This window comes from Chionomys nivalis, chromosome 4 (assembly GCF_950005125.1).
Source record: "Chionomys nivalis chromosome 4, mChiNiv1.1, whole genome shotgun sequence".
Classification (NCBI taxonomy): domain Eukaryota; kingdom Metazoa; phylum Chordata; class Mammalia; order Rodentia; family Cricetidae; genus Chionomys; species Chionomys nivalis.
The window spans coordinates 64,733,221-64,746,948 of record NC_080089.1 but is presented as its reverse complement, the minus strand read 5'-3'; the positions used below and the strand labels follow the sequence as shown (position 1 = coordinate 64,746,948).

General features: G+C 46.4%; 1 protein-coding gene across 1 annotated transcript in view; it reads right to left on the bottom strand.

The window, feature by feature from the left end:
• Spg21 (SPG21 abhydrolase domain containing, maspardin) overlaps window positions 1–13,728 on the bottom strand; it is a 33,607-nt gene that overhangs the window by 1,457 nt on the left and 18,422 nt on the right. The window contains exons 6-8 of the mRNA XM_057767230.1: window positions 6,845–6,953; window positions 5,019–5,126; window positions 1,327–1,467 (exon numbers count right to left, since the gene is read on the bottom strand). Of these exons, the coding sequence (XP_057623213.1) occupies window positions 1,327–1,467; window positions 5,019–5,126; window positions 6,845–6,953 (358 nt within the window). The remainder of the gene's footprint in view (window positions 1–1,326; window positions 1,468–5,018; window positions 5,127–6,844; window positions 6,954–13,728) is intronic.

Sequence of the window (13,728 nt, the reverse complement as noted above, 5' to 3'; positions counted from 1 at the left end):
TAACTATGCATCACTGTGCCTGACCAGAGAAATGGTGGGACCTTTGGCGTCAAATTGTTTTGTTTTTTCAAAGCCAGCTTCTCTATGTTCCTGACAACTTCTCATGGACATCCTCACTCCCACGGCTCCCATATATAGAGTATACATGCACTTTACATTTGTGGGCACATGTGGGGCTTTCTGTAGAGGATCAAGGTCGATCACTCCATCTTACTCACTGAGGAAGGTGGTCACAATCAAATCCAGAGCTCTCTAATATGGCCTGTCTTTTTAATGGGTACAGGTGATTTGCCTGCATGCATGTCTAAGCGTTGTATTCATGCAGCACCCATGGAGACCAGAAGAGGTGGATCCCCTGGACCTGGAGTTTCAGTAGTCAGCGGCCACCAGGAGCTGTGAGTAGAACTGGGGTCCTCTGGAAGAACTGCTGAGCCATCTCTCCAACACCCTCGTATGGCTAGTCCCCAGCTTGCTTTGGGGAATCCCCAGATGCTACCTTCCCAGGCTTGAAGTCCAGGTAGGCAACCATGTGCACCAGGCATTTGAGTTCTGGAGAGTCTGAACTAAAGTCCTCACGCCTGAATGCCAAATGCTTTAACAGACACATCTTGCTAGCCCTTCATAGACATCTTTTCTTTTTAAAAATTATATGAGTACTTTACTCACATGTGTGTATATATGCCACATGTATGCCTGATGCCTGAGGAGGCTGAAGAGGGTGTTAGATCTCTTGAACTGGAGTTAGAGATGGCTGTGAGCTACAGTGTGGGTGCTGGGAATCAAACTCAGATCATGTGCAAGTGCTCTTAACCACTGAGCCATCTCCCCAGCCCTTCTTAGACATGCTGCTCTACCAGCGGGATGTCTGCCCTGCCTTCTGCGGTGGTGGGAAGTCCTTCCAGTCTTTCCTACTGTGGTCCATGGCATGATGAGCATCCCCGGGCACCACTATTCTCTGTTTAGGATCACCTCCTGAGGATCTACTTCCATGAGTGCACGGGAGCACTAAAGACAGGACTCGCTGTGGAAGGCACCTGATGCTTCTTGCCAAATCATCAAGGCAGTCACTTGTCACCCTATTCTATAATCTCTTGAGAGAATGGAGTGTGTTTCTATTTTTGCCAATAGTGCATAATCAGATCACCTCATTTTCTGAGACTCAGACTGTTCCCATTCAGATGATGTCTTGCTGTAGCTGAATTCCCTGTCTCCAGGAAGCAAGGTCACACAGTGCGGGAATGCAGGCTGCTCATCCTGAAAAGGGCTGCTGAGGGAGAGTCGCCTTGGGGTTCTCTACAAGTGCTGTGGATCCCAGGCTGGCCTTACCTGCACATAAAGATTGACCTCTGCACTCCTGCACAGGTAGGGGAAATTGCCTCCTGTCTTGAGGTGAGCCCTCCGGGCATTAGGGTACAGTTTGTACATCTCTTCCTTGGCTTCCGTTGACAGCGCACTCTGGTCAAACACCTTTGAAAGCACACAAGGCTGAAACCTCATGGTATTTTTAGCACAGGACAAAAGTATCCCATTCCTGAGTGCCAGAGCAGCCAGCGCCCACCTCCTGGTGCTGTGCCTGGTCTCATTCAACTCTAACCCAATGGTGGGAATATAGCTGTGTGGTAGAAGGCTTGCCTAGGGTGTTCTAGGCCCCATTTCCACACCAGAAGAAAATCCTAATTCTAACCGCAGCTATAGATTTCGCTGCCAAATGTCTGTTGCATCTCTGACCTGTAGCTAATTGACAAAATATTAATAGTGAATAATCACTGGAAATGTTAATTTCAAAAAAGATGAAATCTTGGGACTGGAGAGATGGCTCAGTGGTTAAGAGCCCTGGCTCCTCCTCCAGAGGACCCTGGTTAGGTTCCAAGCCACATGGCAGCTCACAACTCTCTGTAACTCCAGGGATGCAACACTTGTGGCCTCCGTGGGCACTGCATGACACAGTGCACTCACATACACGCAGGCAAACACCCATACACATAAAGCAAAATAATCATTTATTTAGGTAGGCAGGGTCTCTCTATGTAGCTCTGGCTGTCCTGAAACTAGCTCTGTAAACCAGGCTGGCCTCAAACTCAGAGTTCTGCCTGTCTCTGCCTCCTGAGTGCTGGTATGAAAGGCATGTACCACCATTATCTGGCTAAAATAATCTTTTTTAAAAATTAGAGATTAAAGGCAGGAAGTTCAGACTTTCTGGGAACAGTGGCTCTGGCAGCTGAGCACATGTGGTTTTTAATGTCTTTCAGATGCTTTCAATATAAGCATTGCATACAAGATATTTTTGAAAATATTTTAAAGGATATATAAATTTTGTGTGTATACGCATGCATGTTTGTGGTATGTGGGGGCCAGAGGTCAACCTCAGGTGTCATTTTCAAGAATTCGTTTTTTAAGACAGGGTCTCCCAATGGCCTGAAACTTTCTAAGCAGGCTAGACTGGCAGTCAGCAAACAGGACTCTGCCTGTTTGCACCTCCCCAATGCTGGTATTACAAGCATGTGCCATGGGACTGGAGAGACGGTTGGGGCATTAAAGGTTAGGCTCATAACCAAAATGTCAGAATGTTCGGTAAAAGAACCAGAACCCTTGTGCACTACTGGAAATATAAAATGATACAGCCATTGGAGGACACTGTCAGTTCCTCAAAAAGTTTAAAGCAAAATCACGTGTGTCACTGTGTGTGCGCGTACCCGAGAAGCCAGAAGACAGCACCGGGCCTCTGGGAACTGAAGTCATGCATGGCTGAAGAAACCATGTAGAAGCTGGGAAGAGAACCTGTGTTCTCTACAAGAGCTCTCTCTGCGGCCCCAAATTACACGATTCGAAAGCAAGGACCACGATCCTTTCACACCCATGTTAATAGATGTGTAACAGTCGACATCACAAACCAGCATGTCATCAACAAGATGTGAAGTTTATGTTACAGAGTATCATTCAGCCTTAAAGGAATGACATTCAGATGCATTGTGGGGCTAGTGAATCTTTTTTCATTTTTTATTTTGACGTGTATAGGTTTTTTGCCTGTATGTATGTCTATGCACCACAGGCATGCAGGCCAGAAGAGGCTCCTCTGAACTGTAGTAAAGAAGGCTTGTGAGCTATTATGTGGGTGTTGGGAATGGAAACCAGGTCCTCTTCAAGAGCAGACACTGCTCTTAACCACTGAGCTCTCTAGAGTAATTTTTCCCAGATTTTTATTTTTAATTATGTATACATGTGTGAATCTGTGTGGATATATGCATGTAAAATCAGTTTCTCCAGAAGCGAAAAGAGGGTTTCAGATCCCCCGGAGCTGGAGTTATAGGTGCCAGATGTAGGTGCTGGGAACTGAACTCAGGTCTTCTGGAAGAGCAGCAAGTGCTTAGCCACTGAGCCATGTCTCCAGCCCCACTACAGACAACCTTAAGAGCAATGTGCTAAGTGGAACAGTCTAGACTTGAACAAATGGTGTATCTAGACCAAGCAAGTTCACAGAAACAAAGTAGATGGTTGATCATCAGCCAGGACATGGAGCATGGAGAGCTACTGGGCTCAAACTCAGACTCTTGGCTTGGCAGCAAGCAATATTTTTTTTTTTTTTCGAGACAGGGTTTCTCCATAGTTTTTGGTTCCTGTCCTGGAACTAGCTCTTGTAGACCAGGCTGGACTCGAACTCACAGAGATCCGCCTGCCTCTGCCTCCCGAGTGCTGGGATTAAAGGCGTACGCCACCACCGCCCGGCAGCAAGCAATATTTTTAAATGTGATTTTAAAAAAGATTTATTTATTATGCAGGCATTTTCTGCCTGCATGTACACCTGCACACCAGAAGAGGGAACCAGATTTCATTATAGATGGTTGTGAGCCACCATGTGGTTGCTGGGAATTGAACTCAGGACCTCTGGAAGAGCAGCCAGTGCTGTTAACCTCAAACCATTCCTCCAGCCTGGCAGCAAGCAGTTTTAGTTGGTGGAGCCATCTTGCCAGTCCTACCTTACAGAAATTTACTCTTGCAAGGCAAACCTCTTTGGCTTGATGTATGGCTGAGTGGGGAGTGTCTTCCCAGCACACGGAAAATCACGGGTTCTGTTCCTACACCCTAAACCTCCTCAAATCAGGTAAAGACTACTAGGCTTACTGAAATTTGTCTCTTGTAGTGGGAGCCGCGGGCCTCTTCCCACAGCCCGGCTCCCGCATGGTTAGCTTTATACCCGAAATAACAACACAAGCATTGTATTCTTTTAAACACTGCTTGGCCCATTTCTGTTCATGTATGTAGCACCCCAAGGTGCGCTTACCGGGAAGATTCTAGCCTACGTCCATCCTGGGTCAGAGCTTCATCGTGTCTGCTCTGGAGAGGAGAGCATGGCGTCTGTCTCTGAGAGGAGCTGCCTTGCATCTGAGCTCACTTCCTCTTCCTCCCAGCATTCTATTCTGTCTACTCCACCCACCTAAGGGGTAGCCTATCAAATGGGCCAAGGCAGTTTGTTTATTGACAAATGACCTTCCTCCATCAGTCTCTATTTTATGTATCTTACCTGTACCACATTCATATATGATATCTACGGTGGTCAGAAGAGGGCATGAGATCCCTTGAACTAGAGTTACAGATGGTTGTAAGACACCATGTAGATACTGGAAAACAAACCCAGGTCCTCTGCAAGAGCAGTCAGTGCTCTTAACTGCTGAGCCATCATCTCTCCAGTCTGTTTTTTTAACTTTTGGTGAGGGGAAGAGTTGACACAGTCTTATTACTTATCCTGGTTGGCATAGAGCTTGCTGTGTACACCAGGTTGTCTCCAACCTGAGTATTTCCCTGCCTCTGTCTCTCCAGAGCTGGGATCACAGGCATTCACCAGTACACCCAGCACAATGGTGTCACTCTTAGGAGGAAAACTCCAGGCTAAGCAGTAGATTTTGGAACTGAGCAAACCAAGGTATGTTTGCAGAAAGCAGCATGGTTAATGTCACAAAATAATGACATCTTGACATATACATTTTAAATGAGCACCTAATACTACTTCAAAAGAAACTTACATCCATGATGGTTACAGGGATGTCCCGAATTTTATGAGGCTCCACATAAGAATTCTGACAATTGAGAGTTAGTCTTGAAGCCAGTTCACTCTGACCCAAACTCTCCAGCTGCAGGAAGAAAGACAGGTAATGGTTGCAGTAATTTTGTTTGTATGCTTACAGTAGGTCCATAGATAACATCTATGCTTATGGTGCTGGGAATGTGTATGGTGGAAGATCCACCAATGAGAAAACACACTGCATCCGAGACACTGATCTGGGACTGCAGGGCAGGGACCTTTCCTACCGTGGCACCTAAGTCGAGCTCTATAACTGGAACGTGGTTTTACTTTGGCTTCAACCTGTACCACCTGCTTAGCCCAGGTGCCTATGGGACAACGCACTGATCTGTGCAACTCAAAGGGGAAAAATGAGTATGTAAGGATGTTCTGTGCCTTGGTTCTGAAACACTAGTTGCAGACGTGTTTGTCAGTTTGACCTGAGTGGTACAGGAGCTCAAGGGAAGAGATTCCAGCCGGCATGACAGCACACCCCTGCACCCCAGCACTCAGGAAGTGAAGTTTGAGGCCACAAGATACCTTGTCTCAAGAAACAACAAAACTTAGCCAGGTAGTAGTGGCCCATGCCTTTAATCCCAGCACTTGGGAGGTAGAAGCAGGCAGATCTTTGAGTTGGAGGTCAGTCAGGGCTACTTGGAGAAACCCTGCCCAAGGGGTGGAAAAAAAAAAAGAAACAACACAACCTCTGCCCACCCCATAGGAACTAGATTCTCAGATGCCCAAGAATTGCAGACGTATTGTCTAGTGTGAGGTCTCACAAGGTTTTGTTTTTGGAGACAGTCTTGCTGTATTATCTAGGCTGGCCCCAAAGTGGAGACCCTTCTGCCTCGGCCTCTCAAGTGCTGAGATTACAGGCATAATTACCATAGCCAGGCTGAAAAAAATTGTAAACAAAGATTTAATTTTATGTTTAAATTGTATGTGTATAGGTGCCTGTGAGGCCAGCTAAGGGTGCTGAATCCTCAGAAGCTGTAAGCTCCTTAACATGCTGGGACACAACCCACACCTTCTGGAAGCGCAGTACATGCTCTCAACCACTCTATAATTTTTATTTAAGGTTTGTTTTATTTCTATATATGACAAAGACAACTTGTGTGCCAGCAGTGGGTATGTGTGCAGGTACCCTCAGCGACCAGAGGTGTTGAATACTCCTGCAACTGGAGCTACCAAAGGTGGGTGCTGGGAACCCAACTCATACCTTCTACAAGAGCAGCCAGTGCTCTTAGCCACTCAGCCACATCTACAGTCCCTTAAATTTTATTATTCATTTGGTTTTTGAGACAGGGTTTCTCTGTATATCCCTGGCTGTCTGGGAACTCACTCCGTAGACCAGGCTGGCCTCAAACTCAGAGATCCGAGTGCTGGAATTAAAGGTGTGTGCCACCACCACTTGTTCCTTAAATTATTTTAAACTGATTAATAAACAATGTACATATTAGTAGGTACCTTTCCAATGTATGTTACATCAGGTTAAAATGATCTATTTCTTTAAATGCTTACAGTTTACCTTTAAAGAATCTATAGTATTTTACTATTACTGTACGTTGCAAAATTAAGTGGGGTCTCACTCTGACCCTCACTGTCCTGGAGCTCCCGGGATCGCTCGCCTCCGCCTCCTGAGCTGCTGGAGACACTGGACACTGGCGGAGCTAAGCCTCCTCAGCGGGGTCTGTCTGGAGGTCTTGACGCAGACGACTGCTTAACAAAGACCTCCCCGGGCACAGAAGAGTCCCAGCACGAAGCGTTTGGCAGGATCTTGATCCTTACCCTGTCCACCATGAAGTCAATGGCATCAGCCATCATTGGGTCCACTGGGCCAGAGGAGAAGTTCCCGAGAACTATTTTCTTGAGCATAAATGCTGGCATCAGCCAAAAGCTGCAAAAAAAAAAAAAAAAAAAAAAAAAAAAAAGAAGAGGCTGGTGACTGACACTGAAGTCTGCACATAAACAGCGAGCCATCTTTAGCGCTGAAGCTCCGTCGTGACTGGATGCCTGGAATCCAGGAGGTGGCCCACAGCCAACTCCTATGGATCCCCCAAAGCTCCCAAGAGCGACACTTCAACTCGGGACTCAGCAATACTGCAAAATACCTCAGCACAGGCAAGAATTCTGATTACAAGTTTGTTTTTTCTAACTAGCTTCATTTCCAGTGGGCATTTAGAAAATTCAGCATTAGGAAAAATATTCTTGGCCAAGCAGTGGCGGTGCACACCTTTAAATCTCAGCACTCGGGAGACCAAGGCAGGAAGATCTCTGTGAGTTTGAAGCTAGCCTGGTGTACAGATTGAATTCCAGGACAGCCAAAGCTACACAGAGAAATCCTGTCTCAAAAAACAACAACACATGGGGGGGGGGGGATTTTCCTTCCCTTTGGTTGATAGCATTTTTTGATGTTTTGTGACAGATTTCAAAATACCAAAATGAAAGCTATTTTCTCTACTGAAATTTGCCACTATTACATTAACATGGGCTAATTTGAGAAATTCAATCTTTATGGATTTCTGCATATGATCTTTATTATATTACATTTTATTTGTGTGGGAGCATATTGGCCACAGCATGTGTGTGGGAATGAGAGGACAATTTGCAGGAGTTGAGGTCTTGTTTCCCGCTATGTGGTTTGGGGACACTGAGTTTGTCAGGCTTGGAGACAGCGCTTACCTGCTGAACCAGCTCATCAGTCCTCTAAACAGGACTTGTATGTGTGTATTCTGCCTACATGTACCATATACACGCCTGGTGCCCTCAGAGGCCAGAAGAGGGCGTCCAGTCTCCTACTGGAGTTACAGGTGTTTGTGTGCTGCCACATGGGCACTGGAAACCAAACCAGGGGCCTCTAGAAGAACAGCCACTGCTCTCAACTGTTGACCCACTCTCTAAATTAAAAAATATATATTCTGGGCTGTGGTGGAGCACACCTTTATCCCAGCACTCGGGAAGGAAGCAGAGGCAGGAAGATCTGAGTTCAAGGCCAGCCTGGTCTACACAGAGCAACCCTGTCTCAAACGTCACCCCCCCCAAAAAAAATTAATTTATTTATTGTATGTGTGCACTCATAGTACACATGTGGAGGTCAAAAGAGAACTTGTGGGAGTCAGTTCTCTTCCACCATATAGGTTCCAGAACTGAACTCAGGTTTGTAAGGTTTAGCAGCAAACATCTTCATCTGCGGAACCATCTTGCTCACCTTCTCTATGTGCTCCTTAATGGACAGGTATTCCACGAATTTCAAATGCTGGGTCCCCGTGGAGCACAAACACTCACTCCTCTCAACTGTGCTGACCTTTCTTCCCGAAGGTCCAGGCTATCTCCTGACGCTTACTGCTCAAAGCTGAGTTCCCTCTTGGAAGGACCACCGCTCAATGTCTGACAACCTCGTAAGCTCCTCCCACCCCAGCCACTTTCTGAGCTCTTAGAGCTGAGGATGCCCTCTGTGCTCTTTTGCCCTGACAGCATCTTAATACGTAGCCCAGGCTGGCCTTGAACTTGTAATCCTCTTGCCTTAGCCTTCTTAGTGTTGTGATTGCAAGTGTGCACTGTGATAGGCTTGGTCATTTTATTTGCCCCGATGCTGGGATCCAGTCTAAAGCCTTGTGAATGTTAGGCAAGCACTGAGCTACACCCCCCCCCCCATCAGACTCTCTGTTTGGAAAAGGGAACAGAGCTGGACTTTATTTCCATTGCAAATTAGTTCATTTGTGTACATTTTTCCTCCTTTCTTTAAAAAGGAAGACGTGTTTGTTGGGACAGACTTTAAAGCCAAGTGTGCTGGCACATGCCTATCATGCCAGTGCTCAAGAGACTGGGACAGGAAGATAGCGTGGGCTACAAAGGTGACCCCAATCAAGTTTCCATAGGCTGTGTTTATGTATTTACCCTTATGCACAAGTTACAGCTACATGATTCGATCTCCTGAGGCAGCCACGTATAGGAACACATGCTGAGAATCGCAGCACTCTGCAGGAGGCGCAGGAAGAACAAGAGCTTGGGATGAGCCTGGGTTACACAGTGAGTTTGAAGCCCTTCAGGGGAGCATAGGGAGATGACGACCAAGAAAAAAAATCATGTAAAATCTCTAGTTGGTTTACAGATGAATGAATGCTTAAATAGAACAGAACTGATCATTAAACTAGAGGTCTTTAGGCTTACATGACTTGTGTGAATTTCAGTGGTGACCTATGTATCCTGAACTCATTAGCAATAGTGGGGTGAAAACTACATCTGGGGCTGTTAATAAATGGTTTCCCCAAACTGATCACACATAGGTCGCATTACTCTTTTTCTCTGAAGCTTTTTTTTTTTTTTAAAGATTTATTTATATATACAGTGTTCTATCTGTATGCTTGCCGGCCAGAAGAGGGCACCAGATCTCATTACAGATGGTTGTGAGCCACCATGAGGTTGCTGGAATTGAACTCAGGACCTCTGGAAGAGCAGTCAGTGCTCTTAACCTCTGAGCCATCTCTCCAGCCCTCTCTCTAAAGTTTTTGGAACCTGTCCTGGAACTAGTTCTTGTAGACCAGGCTGGCCTCGAACTCACAGAGATCCACCTGCCTCTGCCTCCTGAGTGCTGGGATTAAAGGCATGCGCCACCAATGCCCGGCGGTCGCTTTACTCTTGATCATCACCCTGAGTATGGTCCTGGGTGCTAAAACTGGAATTTTCATGTAATCCAATAAGCAAATGCTACAAAAAGAAACCAAGCTGAATTTTGATGAAAAAAAAAAAACCCATAAAATCATAAAATACATTTTACTGAGAAATATTTTCCTGAGAAATATTTTGCTGAGAAAATTTGGAGATTCTGTAAAGTTTGAGACTGGGTCTCACCATATAGCCCTCGCTGGCTTGAACTTGCTGTAGCCTCAAATTCACTTCCTCCAGAGTGCTGGGATTAAAGGCGTGCACCCCACACATGGCCTGAAGACACATTTTAGGGAAGGAACTGAGGCAGGAAAGGAACCAGCGAACACGGAAGAGAGAAATGTGAAGAGAAGTGTAAGGATGAAGGCAGACTTTGTGGTCTGATGAGAAAGTTAAAGACCTTTTTTTAAGAAAGGATTTTTTGGGGGGAAAATAAAATTTTTGTCCTAAAGTAGAACAGCTGGATTGTTCCAAATGGTACAAGAAAGGAAAGGAAACACCATAGAGCCCGGAGAGTAGCAGGTTTGTGAAGGACAACTCACGGAAGGAAACTCGGGAGCCATGGAGTCGGACAGCGTTTGCCAGGCAGCCACCTTCCCGACAATACTATGGAGGTCTTTGGGTGGGGGGCACTTTAAGACATAAGGCTTGCTTAACTGACAGAACAATCTTCCCTACAGAAAGACTTCCTTCCAAGGAGTGAGTCCCCTCTATCTTTGCGATGCATCGACTGTACATGCGGTGCAGGAGAGGAATGGGAGTGATGGACAAGGCTGCCGCAGGCATGCCAGCTCCACCCAAGCAGCCCCCAGGGGCTGACAGAACCTATTCCAATGATGAGATGACACTGGGATCCAATCGAGGGTGGAGGGGTTCTCAAACGAGAGACCCAACAGAACTCAGGAGTTACAGCAAAGCTCCAAAGATCCATCTACTCCAGTTCCTAGAGAGGCTCCATCGGCGCTGACCATGAGGTGGTCAACAGCACATGGGAAAAGGTGAGCATGACCTCTTTTGTTTTCATACAAGGTCTCTTACCATGTACATACAAGCTCAGGCTGTTCTCAAACTCGTGATCATCTTGCCCCAGCACACACCACAACATGTGGCATGAGCATGATATTTAAGAACAGGGTGGGATGTGGCTCAGTTGGAAGAGAATGCCTTGGGTACATACCCAGGACTGCATAACTGGTATGGGGGTCCACACCTATCCCAGCACTTGGGAGGATCAAGACTTCTAAGCAACCTCCAGAGCATTGGAAGCCAGCCTAGAAAATATGAGAAGCTGTCATAAGAGACTGAGGAGAGGGCTCAAAGGGTAAGTGCTTGCCCTGCAAGCATGGGGACTGGAGTTCAGATCCCCAGTGCCTGAGCCAATGCTGGGAGCACATGGGAGGTAAACGCATGGGATGCCCAGAGCACGCTGGCTAGCTAGACTAGCTATTCAAAAAGTCCTGGAGTTCCAGGGAGAGTTCTACCTCTACGAGGGATGGAGGAAAACGTGTGCTGTCGATCTCTGGCCTCCACACACATGTACAATACCCTCACCGTACCCCCCACAAAAAGCTGAATAAGGGAAATCTGTAACAGACTGAGGGAGCTTTAGGTACAAACCTGTTTTGGGGAAGCTGATGTAACACTTAAAGTTTAACAATGCACAGCAGCCGCTGGGTGGGGAGCCAGACACAATAGGCCAACTGGAGGTAAAGGTCTCCAAAAATGTAAGACACCCAAGGCAAAGGACTGGCACCCCTAGTGCAAGGAGGAGGAACGGCAGAACAGAGTGTTCTAAAGTGAAGGTACAGGAGAGGAAAAGAGTAACTTAGATACAGAAAGACACTATACAAACTGCCCCATAATAGGAGCCCGGGGTAAACCTGACAGAGGATAATGAACTGATTTCCTATTGGAGGCCAGTGCTACTTGATCAGAACCAAAATACTAGGTTGACAAGAACAACACTTTACAGACCACTCTCCTCATGGAGTCTTGGGAAAGGCAGGGGACCCATTTTTGTAACCTCCGGAATGCCATCCTGGAACTCTCAGCATCTATACTGATAGATGCCAGAGTGCCTGATTCCCCTTCAAGGACAAGACCACCTACAAACCTCACATGCTCAGGAAACCACCTTTCTGCCAGGACAACCAAGCATCAAGGTCAGCTGAACAGACCTGAAGTCGCCTGTGACAGGTAAGGCCCTGGGAGGAGGGGAGACAGGGCTCACGGCGAGACAAAGTTTAATTTCCCAGTAAGAACTGCCTTAAAAGAAGGGGCAAAGAGGGCTGGAGAGATGGCTCAGAGGTTAAGAGCATTGGCTGTTCTTCCAGAGGTCCTGAGTTCAATTCCCAGCAACCACATGGTGGCTCACAACCATCTGTAATGAGATCTGTTGTCCTCTTCTGGCTGCAGACATACAAGCAGGCAGAACATTTTATACATAAAAAATCTTAAAAACGGGGGGGGGAGGGGACAGATATCCTCATCACAAACAACACCCCTTGGGAAGAAGGAGGGATAAAACCTAGCCTCTTTTATAAATTAGATTTATTCATGTGCTTGCTTGATGCCCTTTAACACAAGACTTATTAGCCAGGCATGGTGGGATGTGCCTTTAACAGCAGCACTCGGGGGCGGGGGGCGGGGAGTGAGGAAGCTAGCAAATGCTGAGTTTAGTAAAATCTCTCTCAATAAATAAAAAGTAGAAATTTTAATATATAAATAAAATCCTGCCAGACTCCATATAATATTGGCACTAAAAAAATCATCTTCAACTGAGTATCAAGGTCTAAGGGAACTAGAACTCTCCAGAATCTGCACCCCTAAGGCCTCTCACTCTACGGACAAGTCGATTTGTGTTTAAGCGGCAGAGCCTGCCAACACAGGAGCAACTGCACAACAGACTGCCACGTGCACACACTCACCTCCTAATGATCTCTTTGTCCTAGAGCAGAGGGTCTCACCTTCCTAATGCTGCGGCCCTTTGACACAGCCCCTCGTGTTGTGTTGACCCCAACCATAAACTTATTTCGTTGCTACTTCATAACTGTAATTTTGTTACTGTTATGAACTGTAACTATGATGTTACTTTACTCCTGTGGGGTTGTGACCCACAGGTTGAGAACCACTATCTAGAGGCAAGGAAACATTTGCCAGTGTATAAACAAGTCCAGACAGCACTTGCCTGGATCCTGGGGTAAATGGCTATCTTTGTTTTCTTCCCTTGCAATTATGGGTTTAATGTAAAACCACTGTATGGGCTTTTGTTTTTGTTGTTTGAGACAGGCTCTTGTCATGTAGCTCTGACTAACCTCTTTGACAACTTCTACTTCAGTTTTCTTAGTGTTGGGATTTCAGGTATCTACCACCACATCTTCATGCTACCATGTCATTTTAAGTGACATTAGTCTACAAAGGGCTGGGGCTGTAGTTCAGAGGCTGAGCGCTTGAGGGCACGCACCAAACCCTTGGGACAACCTTTGTGCATGCTCCCTACACATCCTTTATTAAGGATGAGGAATGGGAAACTACCCAGCCATTCTACTGACCAGTCCCAGTGTGAGATATGAGCTACCTTGTAGTGAATTGTACCACTCTGCTCCCAAATGATGTCTGATGCCCCTACCCCAGGTATAACTGCCTATAGAATATTGAACTAGTACATCCAACCGTCTGGGCCTCTCTGATCAGGCTTTGCCTACTGCTGAGCTGGGCACAAGGTAAAAGCATGAGAAACGCAGAGGCAAGAATGGCTCAGGAGGCAAAAAGCATCATATAGGGCACTAGGCTCAGCCAAAGGAAAGCAGGTTGCTAAAATCCTGCAGTTCCTGCTCACAGCATCCCTAGGTGATCATAAGCTATGGTTATGGCCACCAGAAGGGACAACCTAGTGAGTGGAAGCTGGCTCACTCAAGGCTGCTGGAGTTGATGACAGCTCAGTTCTGAGTCTCTGGTTCCTCAAATTGATTTATCTCAATATAAACTTTCACATACTGATAAAGACC